The sequence below is a fragment of the Zychaea mexicana genome (assembly GCF_025766255.1).
Source record: "Zychaea mexicana strain RSA 1403 chromosome Unknown BDB00scaffold_88, whole genome shotgun sequence".
Classification (NCBI taxonomy): domain Eukaryota; kingdom Fungi; phylum Mucoromycota; class Mucoromycetes; order Mucorales; family Lichtheimiaceae; genus Zychaea; species Zychaea mexicana.
In genome coordinates, this window is record NW_026516751.1 from 114,300 (window position 1) to 126,057 (window position 11,758).

The 11,758-nt window shown below is 42.2% G+C and overlaps 3 protein-coding genes across 3 annotated transcripts; all 3 read right to left on the reverse strand.

Moving 5' to 3' along the window:
- Positions 1-646: 646 nt before the first annotated feature.
- On the reverse strand, positions 647-1,762 carry BDB00DRAFT_843336 (uncharacterized protein). Its single transcript, XM_053124955.1, has 5 exons — positions 1,636-1,762; positions 1,486-1,555; positions 1,373-1,393; positions 1,173-1,300; positions 647-1,068 (listed from the first exon to the last, which is right to left on the reverse strand). The coding sequence occupies exons 1-5, from the start codon at positions 1,693-1,695 to the stop codon at positions 766-768; spliced, it is 582 nt and encodes a 193-aa protein (XP_052975683.1). The 5' UTR covers positions 1,696-1,762; the 3' UTR covers positions 647-765.
- Positions 1,763-3,373: 1,611 nt separating this feature from the next.
- On the reverse strand, positions 3,374-3,817 carry BDB00DRAFT_791122 (uncharacterized protein; the record flags this gene model as incomplete). Its single annotated transcript, XM_053121017.1, has 1 exon — positions 3,374-3,817. One exon carries the CDS (start codon positions 3,815-3,817, stop codon positions 3,374-3,376), a length of 444 nt encoding a protein of 147 aa, XP_052975684.1.
- Positions 3,818-4,436: 619 nt separating this feature from the next.
- BDB00DRAFT_932005 (uncharacterized protein) lies at positions 4,437-7,795 on the reverse strand (the record flags this gene model as incomplete). Its single annotated transcript, XM_053129058.1, has 9 exons — positions 4,437-4,689; positions 4,756-4,873; positions 4,959-5,327; positions 5,409-5,622; positions 5,682-5,846; positions 5,925-6,005; positions 6,082-7,115; positions 7,208-7,304; positions 7,378-7,795. Coding segments are annotated over 9 exons (2,567 nt in total), but the record flags the coding sequence as incomplete, so codon positions are not given.
- Positions 7,796-11,758: the final 3,963 nt, after the last annotated feature.

Below are 11,758 nucleotides of genomic sequence, written 5' to 3' on the forward strand. Positions count from 1 at the left end.
TCTTTATGCACATGTTTGAATATGCATTTGGAGTACACTAGCACCATTTGCCTCTTGTCCAGAGACCAGCAGCACGTGTGGTGTGTCAGATAAGTACAGATACAAATACGTGCGTGTAGTAATTGGACGGTGCGCGCATACTGCTACCGTTCGAATGCAATATGCACTGCTACACATCCCTCGCCTCATTAGTTTGGCGTTTCGTGATGATGAATGTGTTGCTGTATACTTGACGCATATTGAAGGCGTGTATTATGATCATCCACGGATATTTCAAAAATCCAAAATAAAGAAACACCCATAATCATGACATAGTGTTGCAGTGCTGCGCGAACTTGCTTGTAATTACATACAAAATGGATTGGACCAATTACAAATACGCCGTGCGCCGATGCTAATAATCATCGCTGTTGCCGCGCATGCATCCATCAAAAGGGAGGGGAAAAAGCTGCCACGTATTTGTTAATGCAAGAAGCATTTATAACAAGCAAGAGACAAGCAGCGCGATCTAGCCCGCGACAACGACATACCATCCTCATCTGGGGGTTCCTATAAAGATAAACCATATGCTTTTGGTTTTTTATCGACTGTGTAATAATGTACATACACAGGATTTGTCTCTATGTATAATTACAAGAAGAAGAAGAAGAAGAAGAAAAAGTACGAATGGAAGAACAGATAGCGAGAAAGATCAAATGTGCTGTGTGTGTATGTGTGTGTGTGTGTGTGTATGTGTGTATGAAAGAGGCGTACAGGGTGAAAAGTTTAGGCAGCATCAACCACCACCTTGAGAGTGACAGGCGATCCGGCGACCTGGACAACGACTTCGTGCTCACCCAGCGATTTGATACGCTCCGTCTTGAACTGAATCAATTGCTTATCCACATTCAATCCATAATCCTCCTTGAGCTTGCTTGCCAAATCATCAGCAGTGACAGATCCAAAAGTGTTGGTGGTTTCAGGGATCACAGCGCGCTTGAATTCAAGTGCAGTAACACCCGAAAGAATCGATTCTACTTGGCTGGCTTGTGCTTGACGCTTGCTGGCTTCTTGAGCAGCACCCGTTACCTAAGTATACCATCATCTTTGTAAGTCATCTCAACTCCTACTCTCACGTACATCCAACATGCAAACCAACGCCCAGCTTTTTTGTTGGTGAGCCTGGCATGTACCTGATCGGCCTTTAACTGTTCAGCTGATGCCTTTTGCTGCTGTTCCAGCTGCCGATTACGGGGACCTTCGAATGCTTTGACATAGCTTGCCTTTCCACTAGGGAATAGGGTATTGCGCATCAGACCGGCTACATGTATAGCTAATGTCAGTTGTCTAATCTACAGGACGAGGAAGAAAATATTCTCATTCCACTACTTACGTCGAACAGACACGATTTCGTCTATATATTAACAAGTATTTTTAGTGAGAAAAGATTGCTAAGACGACGACGATTACAACCGAAAAAGACAAGGAGAGTTCGCTTTAGTTTACCTTGAAGACCAACACCTTCAATATATTCATTGAGTCGTACTGGGATCGATGCTTTCTTGTGAGCATGGCGCTAAGAGTAACCGACAGTGAGTTAAGGGATTTAGTAATGTTTGTGGAGCCGATATCCCAATCAATGCTTTTATTAAGTACCACAATAATGGCTCTTGACGAACGGGCAAACTGACGCGCGCAAATGAAGGGTAATGACATTATCTACTTTTTTGTTTTTGTTTTTTTTTTTTGGCTTTGACAACCTCTTTCTCTCACTCGTTCAGTAAGCGGAGCTTTTCCAGTATTTTTTTTTTCTTCTTGATTTGTTTGTCAGGTGAAGGTCCCAATGCGGCGGGGGACCCAATGAAAAATGTTTCGATTTGAGTACGGTGTCAAATGAGCATAGTGGATATTGAAATTGCTTTCAGATATGCTGTCTGTTACATAATAGAGTAGTTCAAAAGGAACACGACTCGCGTTTCTTATCAGCAATTGTTTATTTTATTTTATTGGTTATGCATCGTATCATAAGCACTTTGTACATCGTAATAAGGATTTGCAGCTGGAACAACAGGCTTATTCTCGGGAGATAATATATCATGCATCGTTTTTTTCAGAGTTGATTTTCCACACTTAAATTAAAGAAAAGAAGGATCAGCTCGACGGAGGGCTGGGCGTGCACATCGAACGGCTCCTCACTGTGGAGGTGGCAGTAAGAGAGCCCAGCTTCCTCCCACATTCTCCAATTATTTTTGAAGTCAGCTGTTGGCTCAATACTAGTATCATAGCAGAAGCCAAGCTTGCTTGTGTCAAAATCCGCCAAATGTACGCTTCGAAATTACTGTTGGACCCTAATTTGCTGCAACAATCTGTGTGAGATGGACGGAATCGTGCGGTGTGCTTTTTTGCCTCTCTGTAGCAAAATGCTCGCCGTTTGCCAGAATCGGATGAGGGGAAGCTGGTCTCCCTTACTGGCACCCTCATGAGTATATTGCTGCTGGAACTCTTCCTGGGCGAGTTGCTTGGGTTCTTCTGGTTCTTCCTGTTGTTCAATTTGCCCATCTACATTGTCGATATTGCTAATTTCGTGGGGTCGGAGGCTGCTGTTGATGCTTTCCGCATGGTGGATGTTGCTGCGGGACTGCCGTCTCTTACTCTTGGCCGTGATAACCACCTATTTGACCCGACCCGCACGCTTTGACGTCACTCTAGTAATAACCGTACATATCAAATAGTTTCTTCGCGCCGGAAAATGTTACTTTTCTTATATTTTTAGAGAAATAAAAGAGTGGAAAAGAGAGAGGAGCGAAGCCAGCAGAGCTTATCTCGAAGCAGTGTTTATATATCTACTTTTGCTCTATCATCAACTGACCCCAGTAAGGTAAATTAAAGAAAAGACTTGACAGCGTCACCTGCCAGTCCAGGTCATGCCCTGTTGTTACACAAACAAGCACACTAAACACGTACAATGGACATGCCGAGCAGATGGTTTTCGCCATCTCCCGAGGCAATGGGCAACTATTCTGACCTTCCCCTTTGCCATGCGCACGCTCTAGGTTACACGTACACACTGTTCACGTCTTTTTACCCGGCTGTTTTGCAGTTTTGCCGATTGAGAAGACAACGCGTTTTCTTCAATTCTGCTATATATGCTGGAGTTACACAAAGTCAACAATAAGGAAACGTGCACGGAAGCATATCGGAACGGTCAATGTATACGAAAGTTGAGCCTTTGGTACCAAAAGTCAATCCAAACTTTAAAAAGTCAATGCTCGGTTGGATTACATATACATCAATAAAGCTCCCACACGAACCATGACATACAATTAAATCATGGATAATCTACCCAAAAAGGACTGAATTCTATACAAATAAAAGGCACAGCGTCTACGATTGCTCAAGACCACAGCGCGTCAAAGAATGCCTCTTCGTGCTCCAGTTCCTTTTCTAGCTGATCTCTGATGTCATCCATCGTAATATCGGCTTCCCTTGTTTCGCTTTCGCTATCGTTTCTCGTGTCGCACTCATGAGTGACAGTGCTGCTGCTACTTCTTGGATAAGTTTGATTTTTGTCGTAGTGAGCATTACGATGATGCCGGTTACATGCTACTATCTGGGGTATGCTGTTTCCGTCATGTTGGTGAAGGGAAAAGTTGCTGTCGCTATAGTAATCATTATGATAACGTGTGTAATAATCTTTAACATTGCTGTCTTGATATTCTTGAGGTCTGTAGTAGTAGTTGTATTGCTGGTGCTGATAGTAGATATTATAGCCTGATCCAAAATAGTAGTTTCGGTTCTCATTTGCCTTGGCGTAGTAGTGGTACTTGTTTATATGCATATTTTCGAAAGATGACGAAGGATTTGGAGAGGAAGAAGACGTATCAGGATTCTTTTGATGTTTTCCCCTCTTATATGTTGGTGGGCTCTTTGTCAGTGCATAGGGGTACTGTACTTTGTCTTCTCTGGCCAAAAAGTTCAATGATGCCATCCTTCTTTGTTGATTGATTGAAGTAAATTGCAGTTTTGCTGCCTTGCGTCACCCGGTCAAAAGCGACGACGTGAACATAAGCAATGTATTTGTGAGCCTCCCTCGATCTTCCCAAAAGCTTCCCTTTTTTAAAAACCTGCAACTGTTGTAAGACCGGGTAACCCCTGTATTTCCATCGAGTGAGTCGTTTGATGGGTTCTCACAGAGCGAACAAGAAGCGCACTTGGCTTTTCCTCTCCTACAACCTGTATCATAACCTTACTATTTTATGCTACTACAGTATGTGTCCTTTGTTCCTTCCGCTGATGATTGTCATGTAATAAGCACTTTGACCTTTTCTCTACTACCAAGGGATCCCGTATACTCATTGTGTTGCTCTTACAGTATGCTCAATGACATAAGTCATAGATAATCGCAAAAGCTTTCTTCATTTTAAGCTGCTACTACAGTACTACTACTACTACTACTACTACTACCAAGAACAGTGTATTTCGTTTAAAAAAAGCAGGGACAAATAAAAGACTTTATGCAACTAAAACAAGAGTAGATGTGCGAATTATATGTGCGTATACATGCGTGTTGACATGGTTTTTTGATAATAACACTAGATACAAACAGAGAAATGGAAAAGAAGCACGAACAAAAAGATTTTCAATGGGAATTGTTTGTTGGCCGTGATCTGGCACTTCGTTTAGTGGTAGCTTGTGTCTCAACTTTTGTGATTGCCTAAAAGAAAGCCACCATAAGACTCATGCATGATCGTACGGTATTCAATCTCTTTGAGCCACTTGCCTGTGCACGTCTCTTCATAGATTCTGCAATGTAAGTATGTCGTTTTGCTATTTCGTTTTTCAGTTTGCATTCACGGATACCTTTTGGGTTCAGCCATAGCAATAAATGCTGGATCTAAAAATGTCGTATCATAATAATACTTTGTTAAGGCTTTTACTCTATCTTTCTCGGGAGCCAAAAGAAAAAAAGAGGAGCCTACTTCTTCCGGATCAGAATAGCATCGCCACCAACTACTACAACTTGACATATCCTCTGATGAACTGTTTAGTCGCTGCTCAAGCCAATCACTCTCCTCTTCAAATCCTTGCGCCTTCATCAAAGCCAGCGTGAACCATTGGCCACCTCCGCGTCCCCACGGTTGTTCTGGTTCACCGTCTGGATAGTCACGTTCACGGATCATTTGGATGTCGACATCGCTGGGGCTCTGGACGTAAAGACGACCTGTACCATAAGTGCTCGAGGTACCGATGTTGTCCAGATAAAGGTATCTATTATAGAATCGATCCCGGCCTAATGGACGTATCCGCAGCGTCATGTACTTTCGCATATCCTTTTCCAATTGTTCCTCCTAGAAAAGGAATAAAGACAGTTTTATTAAAAGGCCTATCCCTTCATTGCCATCCGAAACGAAAGAAATCAGATATGTTACCTTTTTGCGAAGCACTCGTTCTTCTTCTTCCAGTTTCCGTCGCTCTTCAGCTTTTTGCCGCAGTTCTTGACTTCTTGCCTTGGCTGCCTCCCGCTGTTTCTTGTACATTTCCTTCTTTAACTGTTCCATCTCTTTGCGTTTTTGCTGCTTCAGCCTGAGTTTCTCTTGTCGCGATTTATGTCGTCGTTCATGACTCTTCACTCTACGGGAAGAACTAGGATACCACTGGTCAGCTAAATTGTTTTCCCATGCAACTGAATGTAGGTTACTCACGTATCACTATCATCCGAACCAGCACTTGCATCTTCCGAGTCATCATTAGAGTCCGAGTCGTCATCCTCACTATCCGAGTCTTCATCATCATCATCATCTTCTGAAGTGTCTTTTTCTTCCTTGTCTGCACGATCCCGTTTGTCTAACTCTGACCGTCGCGCCGCTCTGTTTATTATAGTAATGCGTATTAGTTCCTTCATAACATACGACGGGTGTAGGACGTGGACTAAAAATAGTACTTACAAAGTTTTAACTTCCTTGTTTAATTCCACTTTTTGTCGTCTAAATTCTGTAAGTTGTTCTTGGCACTCTTCCATAAAGTCCCTATACAAAGGTACTTGAGTTAGTACACCTAAAGCAAATCATTACATCTACAAAACTGTAACAGGTAGTAACTTACTTTACAGCGGTAGACTCGTTAACAGCTTCTATGAGAAAACCGAGAATCGCGAGCTTGTGTTTGATGCTCAAAGAAGGGTATTGGCGTTCTCGTTCAGATGCTGTAGAGTTGTTTCTTGGGACCAAATGACGCAGGATCATGTCTAACTCAGGCACAAGAGCCGGAGTCGCGATCTTGTTGAGACATCCGATCAATATGTTTTCCCATCCTTTACGATCATTTCTAACTTCACGACGATCCCATCCTTGTGATAATTTAAGCTGCTCCGCGTCCCGCCATCCTCGCTCCACCTTGTCACGTCGAAGACGGGAAAATGCAGTATTCTGCTGTTTCACTCGTCCTGATGGCGAATCTTCGTGATTATCCTCCTTCATTGAATCCACATACTCTTCGTTCATTAACCCGCTTGCGATATCACCGGCAATGTCTTGCTTTCGATCTTTGATGATGACGTTAAGAAGGCACACATTGCTCTCAAACAAGATATTGTTTGATCTTGGCTGAGACTGCTGTTGCTGTGGAGACTGACATAGGGCGCGTTCGAAATCGTCGATACTAAATGGCATCAAGCTGAGTGGATCCGAGAAAACGGCCAGGAACGACCAAATGGATATGAACTGTTCAAATATTTCGTCAGGTATCGCATTGTTCTTGTGCGGTGGCGGTCGATCAGGTCGTCCGCCCGTCGGATATGGAATCGTGGCTGGGCCGGTGTATTTGTCAGGTGCCATGTCGACCAACGCCCAGTTCAAGTTTGGATCCTTTCTGTAGATTGGCAAGTCGAGATCCTCAATAGGGTACTTGACTGCTGCTTGTTTCCGTCTTTCTTCTCGTTGACGCTCCTTTTCTTCCTTTAATTTTGCCTTTTGCAAAAGATTTTCTTCCTTCCTTGCCCTTTTTTCTGCCTCTTTGTCTTCCAATTCCTTCAAAGGTGCTTTCCGTTTCCGAGCCTGGCTGGCGTACGCTAAATCCTGTGCCTCTTGTAAATGGTGTGGTAATACAGTGCTGATGCCATAGTGATATGCAACGTTTGGCTGGCGAAAAGAACGACAGATTTATTATTTAGCTAACTTATTCGTTGATTATTCTCCATTTCATTAATCCCACATCTTTCGAAAATATTTACCTTGACCAACCATGGTGCTCCGATATAACTATCTCTTTGAGCACATTCTCGAATAAGTCTTTGGATCATATGACGACAGAATACACGCTTGTCTCGCCTATGTATTGTATACGAGATGATCAGTCACTGGAAAGCTAAACTCTATATAACCGTCGTCCACTATGTCATACCTTATTTCATCGCTATCCACAGTTCGCACGAAGTCTTCAAGAGGTTGTCTATATTCATTGATAAGTTGTACCCTATATCGTAGGGCCTGAGATGGATTGAAGATATTCTGTTCGTAATTCGGTGGCATAGCCTGATCGTTGCTCGGAACAGGTGTAAAGGAGGATGGATCTGGTACTACCATATCCTGCTGTTGTTGCTGTTGCTGTTGCCAAGGTTCTTGCTGGACAGGTTCATGTGTAGTAGTCGTTGTTGTACTATTAGAAGTAGAAGTAGTAACGGGCGTAGGGTGTAGAAAAGCGTCCGGAAACCGTAAACGTCCGTTTGGTTGACGTGGCATGTCATCGGGTTCAGATTCTGTTTCGTCCGAGGAACAAGCGGGTGCGATAGGCGTATAATGTTGTGTTTTGCCGTTCATTTCTGGATATATATCAACGATCTGCGCCAAATAACTGGATCCCATGATTCGGTTATCAAGTGTGTTAAAGGAAGTAACAAATTAGGAGATCATGCACACTCTTCTCTCCCCCTTTCTCTTCCGTTTCAAAAATAATAAAAAAAACTCCTGTCAAAGTCATGAGATACGTTACATATTCTCACTCAATTTGCAGTGTACCACTTCGCCGATTGCAAAGTTGAATCGAAAATAGGTATAAATTTCTTCCACAAGAGGCTCCAGTCTGATCGTTTCTAGAAACACCAGATGCAATTAGCTTATATACTTTTAATCATACCACATACACGTGTGTATATGTGTCATCAACACACCAGTCCCTCTGAGAAATTTCAAAAGTATAACTTACGGAACTGTACATGATACAGGATACGTTTTCGTAAAACTTCGCAGAACCTAAATTCTGCTCGATTCTGTTCGTCGCGACCTTCACTTTCTAAAGCTTGTTCGTACGTCAGATTGTCTCGTCCTGTTGCTTCGCAGGTCCAAATTGGTTGATGGTATAGCATGAGCCGATTAATGTATGATCTAATAACGAAAGAAACCGCAAATAAAGGTAGTTAAGGATTGTCAAGCGTATAGTGACAAGTTGACAGATTCTGCCAGAAGGGAAGTAATAAAATGAGTTGTCGTTGTAATGGTGGTGATAAAGGTGAGTTGTTGATAGATATGCAAGACAAGTATAGGCCCGGGCTGGTAATGCGAAAACCAAAGACTGCAATGCCGACACACGACAAGAGCCGGCATAGCATCCAGATTTACTGCAGCTCTATGTCAATTGGTAGAGTATATTATATAGGGGTTCTTCCACTTCTCTTCTCTCGTTAATAACTGGGGAATGAGGTTTGTTTAGAGAATTAACAAACTAATGCCTTCTTTTTTCTATACGAGCGTATACACGCGCGAATGCGTGTATACATACAAGGCCAAAGTCGAATATTAAAAAAAGGATACTCGTAAGTTGTAAAGATTTCATTCGTGAAGCGCAGGTACCACACTTCTTTTCGCTTCCGTCTCGAGTCGTAAGGAGGAGGAGCCGCAAGAGGTATACGTTTGTTGTTTAACAGGGGCATATGTAAAATGGGTCAAAAAATGAGGTAAGGGGTGGGTGTATGTATGCTGGGTCAAAACCAAGCGTTGACGAGAGAAAAAAAAGTACAGTCAAAGCAAACACAAAAAAAGAAATAAAGAGAGGAGAGACGAACTTGGAAACACGCACAGAGCGCACAGCGCACACACAATTTTTTGATCTCACCGCGGCAGAGTATTACTCCGAGGCATCGCATGCTTTCAAAATTCTCTTCTTCCGCATACGAGAGCCCGTTATTTCATACGATTCAACATGGTTTCTGTATTTATTAGTGTCATCTGCAATAAGGATAGCATGCTAAGTGTGGTACTATGGATCGTCTCCCAGTCACCCACCTCATAGCTATATATATTCTGTTCTGAGGCATACTTAAATCAGATTCGCATGAAACTGTGATTATATGACACCATCGTCATTTAGCTTTCACTGGCTTGGTATTAAATGGAGATACTGTTAGCAGTGACAGTGATATTAATACACATCTTTCAACAGACAACGACAAATAAATAAAAATAGGAAACTTGGTAGCTTCATTATGCTGTAGCACCCTCCTCATTTCCACGAAGTATCAACTGGCAGTAAGTACGCCTATAACACAACACGCATGGATTTTATAATACCGTACTCATTTACATACGGGTATGCGCGTTTAAGGTATCAATAACTATATATATACACCTTAGCACGTTTACATATGTACAGAAATGTACTGTGTCTGAGAAATAATAGTAGCAACAGCAGCTGTAACTCGTCTCTGCTTTTTCTAAAAAAATGAGACGAGCAAGCTAGCAATCAATCGAGACTTTAGATCACTTGTTTGTAACACGAACCGTGTTTCGTGTCTCTATTCAGTCCCTTGACCTAGAGTTATATGTTTCTCATTCATCATCAAGAACAATCACTGGCGAATCTCGCACGATGCTATAACCAGGCAACAACAGGGTCATCAATTTTTTTTAAGAAACGTTTCCAATAAGCAAACTCGTCTTGACTGATATCAGCATTAAATATCAATGACGATGTTTGGGTTAAAGTCTATTATATGTGTTGATGATGGGCAACCTTCGTTCGTGTTTCAATCATAAATATGCCAAAGATAAGCATTTAACGAAATCTCACTACGGTTTCCTATCTGATATTTCATTAGCCGATTGAATGTGAAGTAGATCTTACTTAAATGCAAAGGAAGATGCTCTGATATTTTTATGCCATGTTGAAAGGTCAGAGTTCTTTTAAAAGGGCTACATATCAGGCATCCGCTTGAATGTCGCCGTACAGGATATTGTGGTTAAGGTAGTAAACAGCAACAAGCTACCGATACTGTTGCTGTACATAGATTACGTTCCACGCGAGGATCATGAGCTGCATTCGTAATGAAAAACTGTGTCCCACTACATTATGAAGATTCACAACTGAGCAAACGGCGAAATGCTGACCTTGGGATGTGGTAGTAATTTGTTATGCTACCCAGCATCGAACATGGCTTTTCTACTTTGTTGCATGATAATTCTCACGACTACCGATATACTGTATACAACAAGCCTTTGGGTTCCTTTGCTTATAAATAAAGTCCCTGAAGAACTTCAAGCGATAGCCTTCAATCATGAGATCCTTCTATGATGCGTAACACTGCTCTCATCGTTAAACTGCCGTTGTATAGATTACTGTTTAGTTCGTCAGGCATGGCCGCAATACGTGTTTCTGACATTGACAGGATGTCTATTAGCGATTCGGAGCTTTGGCAAACGACATGTTTCTATTTAGGCAACAACGCGGTGTGGTGCGGCAGCGACAGTGGATGACGCCGACTACGATACTACTTATCATCGTACCCCTAAAAGTAGATTGAATGCTTTTATCAGAGCAGAGAAAACAGCCTTGCTCGAGAAATTGTTGCTTACGCTTTCTAGTTTTGCTAAAGACTGAGGACCGAAGACGGGCCCAGACATTATTTGTTTTGACAGGTTCACCCAGCTTTTACGTAATCCGGGCCGTCATATAAAAGGTTTAATCGTTAGCTTCTGCTTCCTATTTACTTTTTCTTAGCGCGATTGACTAATTCAGCGGCAAAAAAGGTCTTTCGTAGAAAAAGAGTATACAGGCTATGTCGCTTTAAAAACCATTCGCCCCTTGGATGACGACGAAGTACAGATCTCCATTTTGGCATGTGAAATGTATGTATTGGATGGATGGATGCGTGCATACGTGCATCTTGAAGATGAGAGAGATAACTGATTTATTTATTTTTTTGGGAGGGGGGAGAGGGAGGAGAAAGGGATTCATCATCATCCTTCATCATCCAACTCGAAGAACCAATAATTATCATCACTGTAATATAGCTGTGAATTTATCAGTTACAGTACATGTAAAGCAAGCAGTTTAAGGGCAACAAACATATAAACAAGCAAAGAGAAAAAGAGGTAGTTCAGAAACTGGCTTGGAAGACCGCAACAAAATCAATATGGATCTGTAGGGCACACTATCCATTGATTCCAGGACACGAGTTTGTCGATAGAATCACACCTGTTGGAGGTCATTTTGCAAGTGGATAACCGTATTGGCATGAGCCCAGTTTCCCGGAGTTGTGATTTAGGCGAGCAGTGCCAAGATGGATTTAGACAACTGTGCAACCAAAAGTGTCTACCTATGGTTCCTTGTATAAGGATTACAGAACTTACGGGGTAAGTCATCATCTCAGAAGAAAGAGAAGCTCATATACGCAGAAGCAGCGTGTACATACGTGCAAAAGCAGTCGAAATTAAAATAATAGTATCGAATGAAACTAGGGTTATTCAGACTTGGTCAGGGTCCAGGCTGATTGAACCATCAAAATCCCGGA

Excerpts from the sequence above, each read along its gene's own strand:
- BDB00DRAFT_843336 (XM_053124955.1), bottom strand. The coding sequence starts at position 1,695 with ATGTCATTACCCTTCATTTGCGCGCGTCAGTTTGCCCGTTCGTCAAGA. Across the intron at positions 1,556-1,635 it reads CGTCAAGAGCCATTATTGTG|CGCCATGCTCACAAGAAAGC; the intron begins GTACTTAATAAA and ends GGTTACTCTTAG. Across the intron at positions 1,301-1,372 it reads CGAAATCGTGTCTGTTCGAC|CCGGTCTGATGCGCAATACC; the intron begins GTAAGTAGTGGA and ends CTATACATGTAG.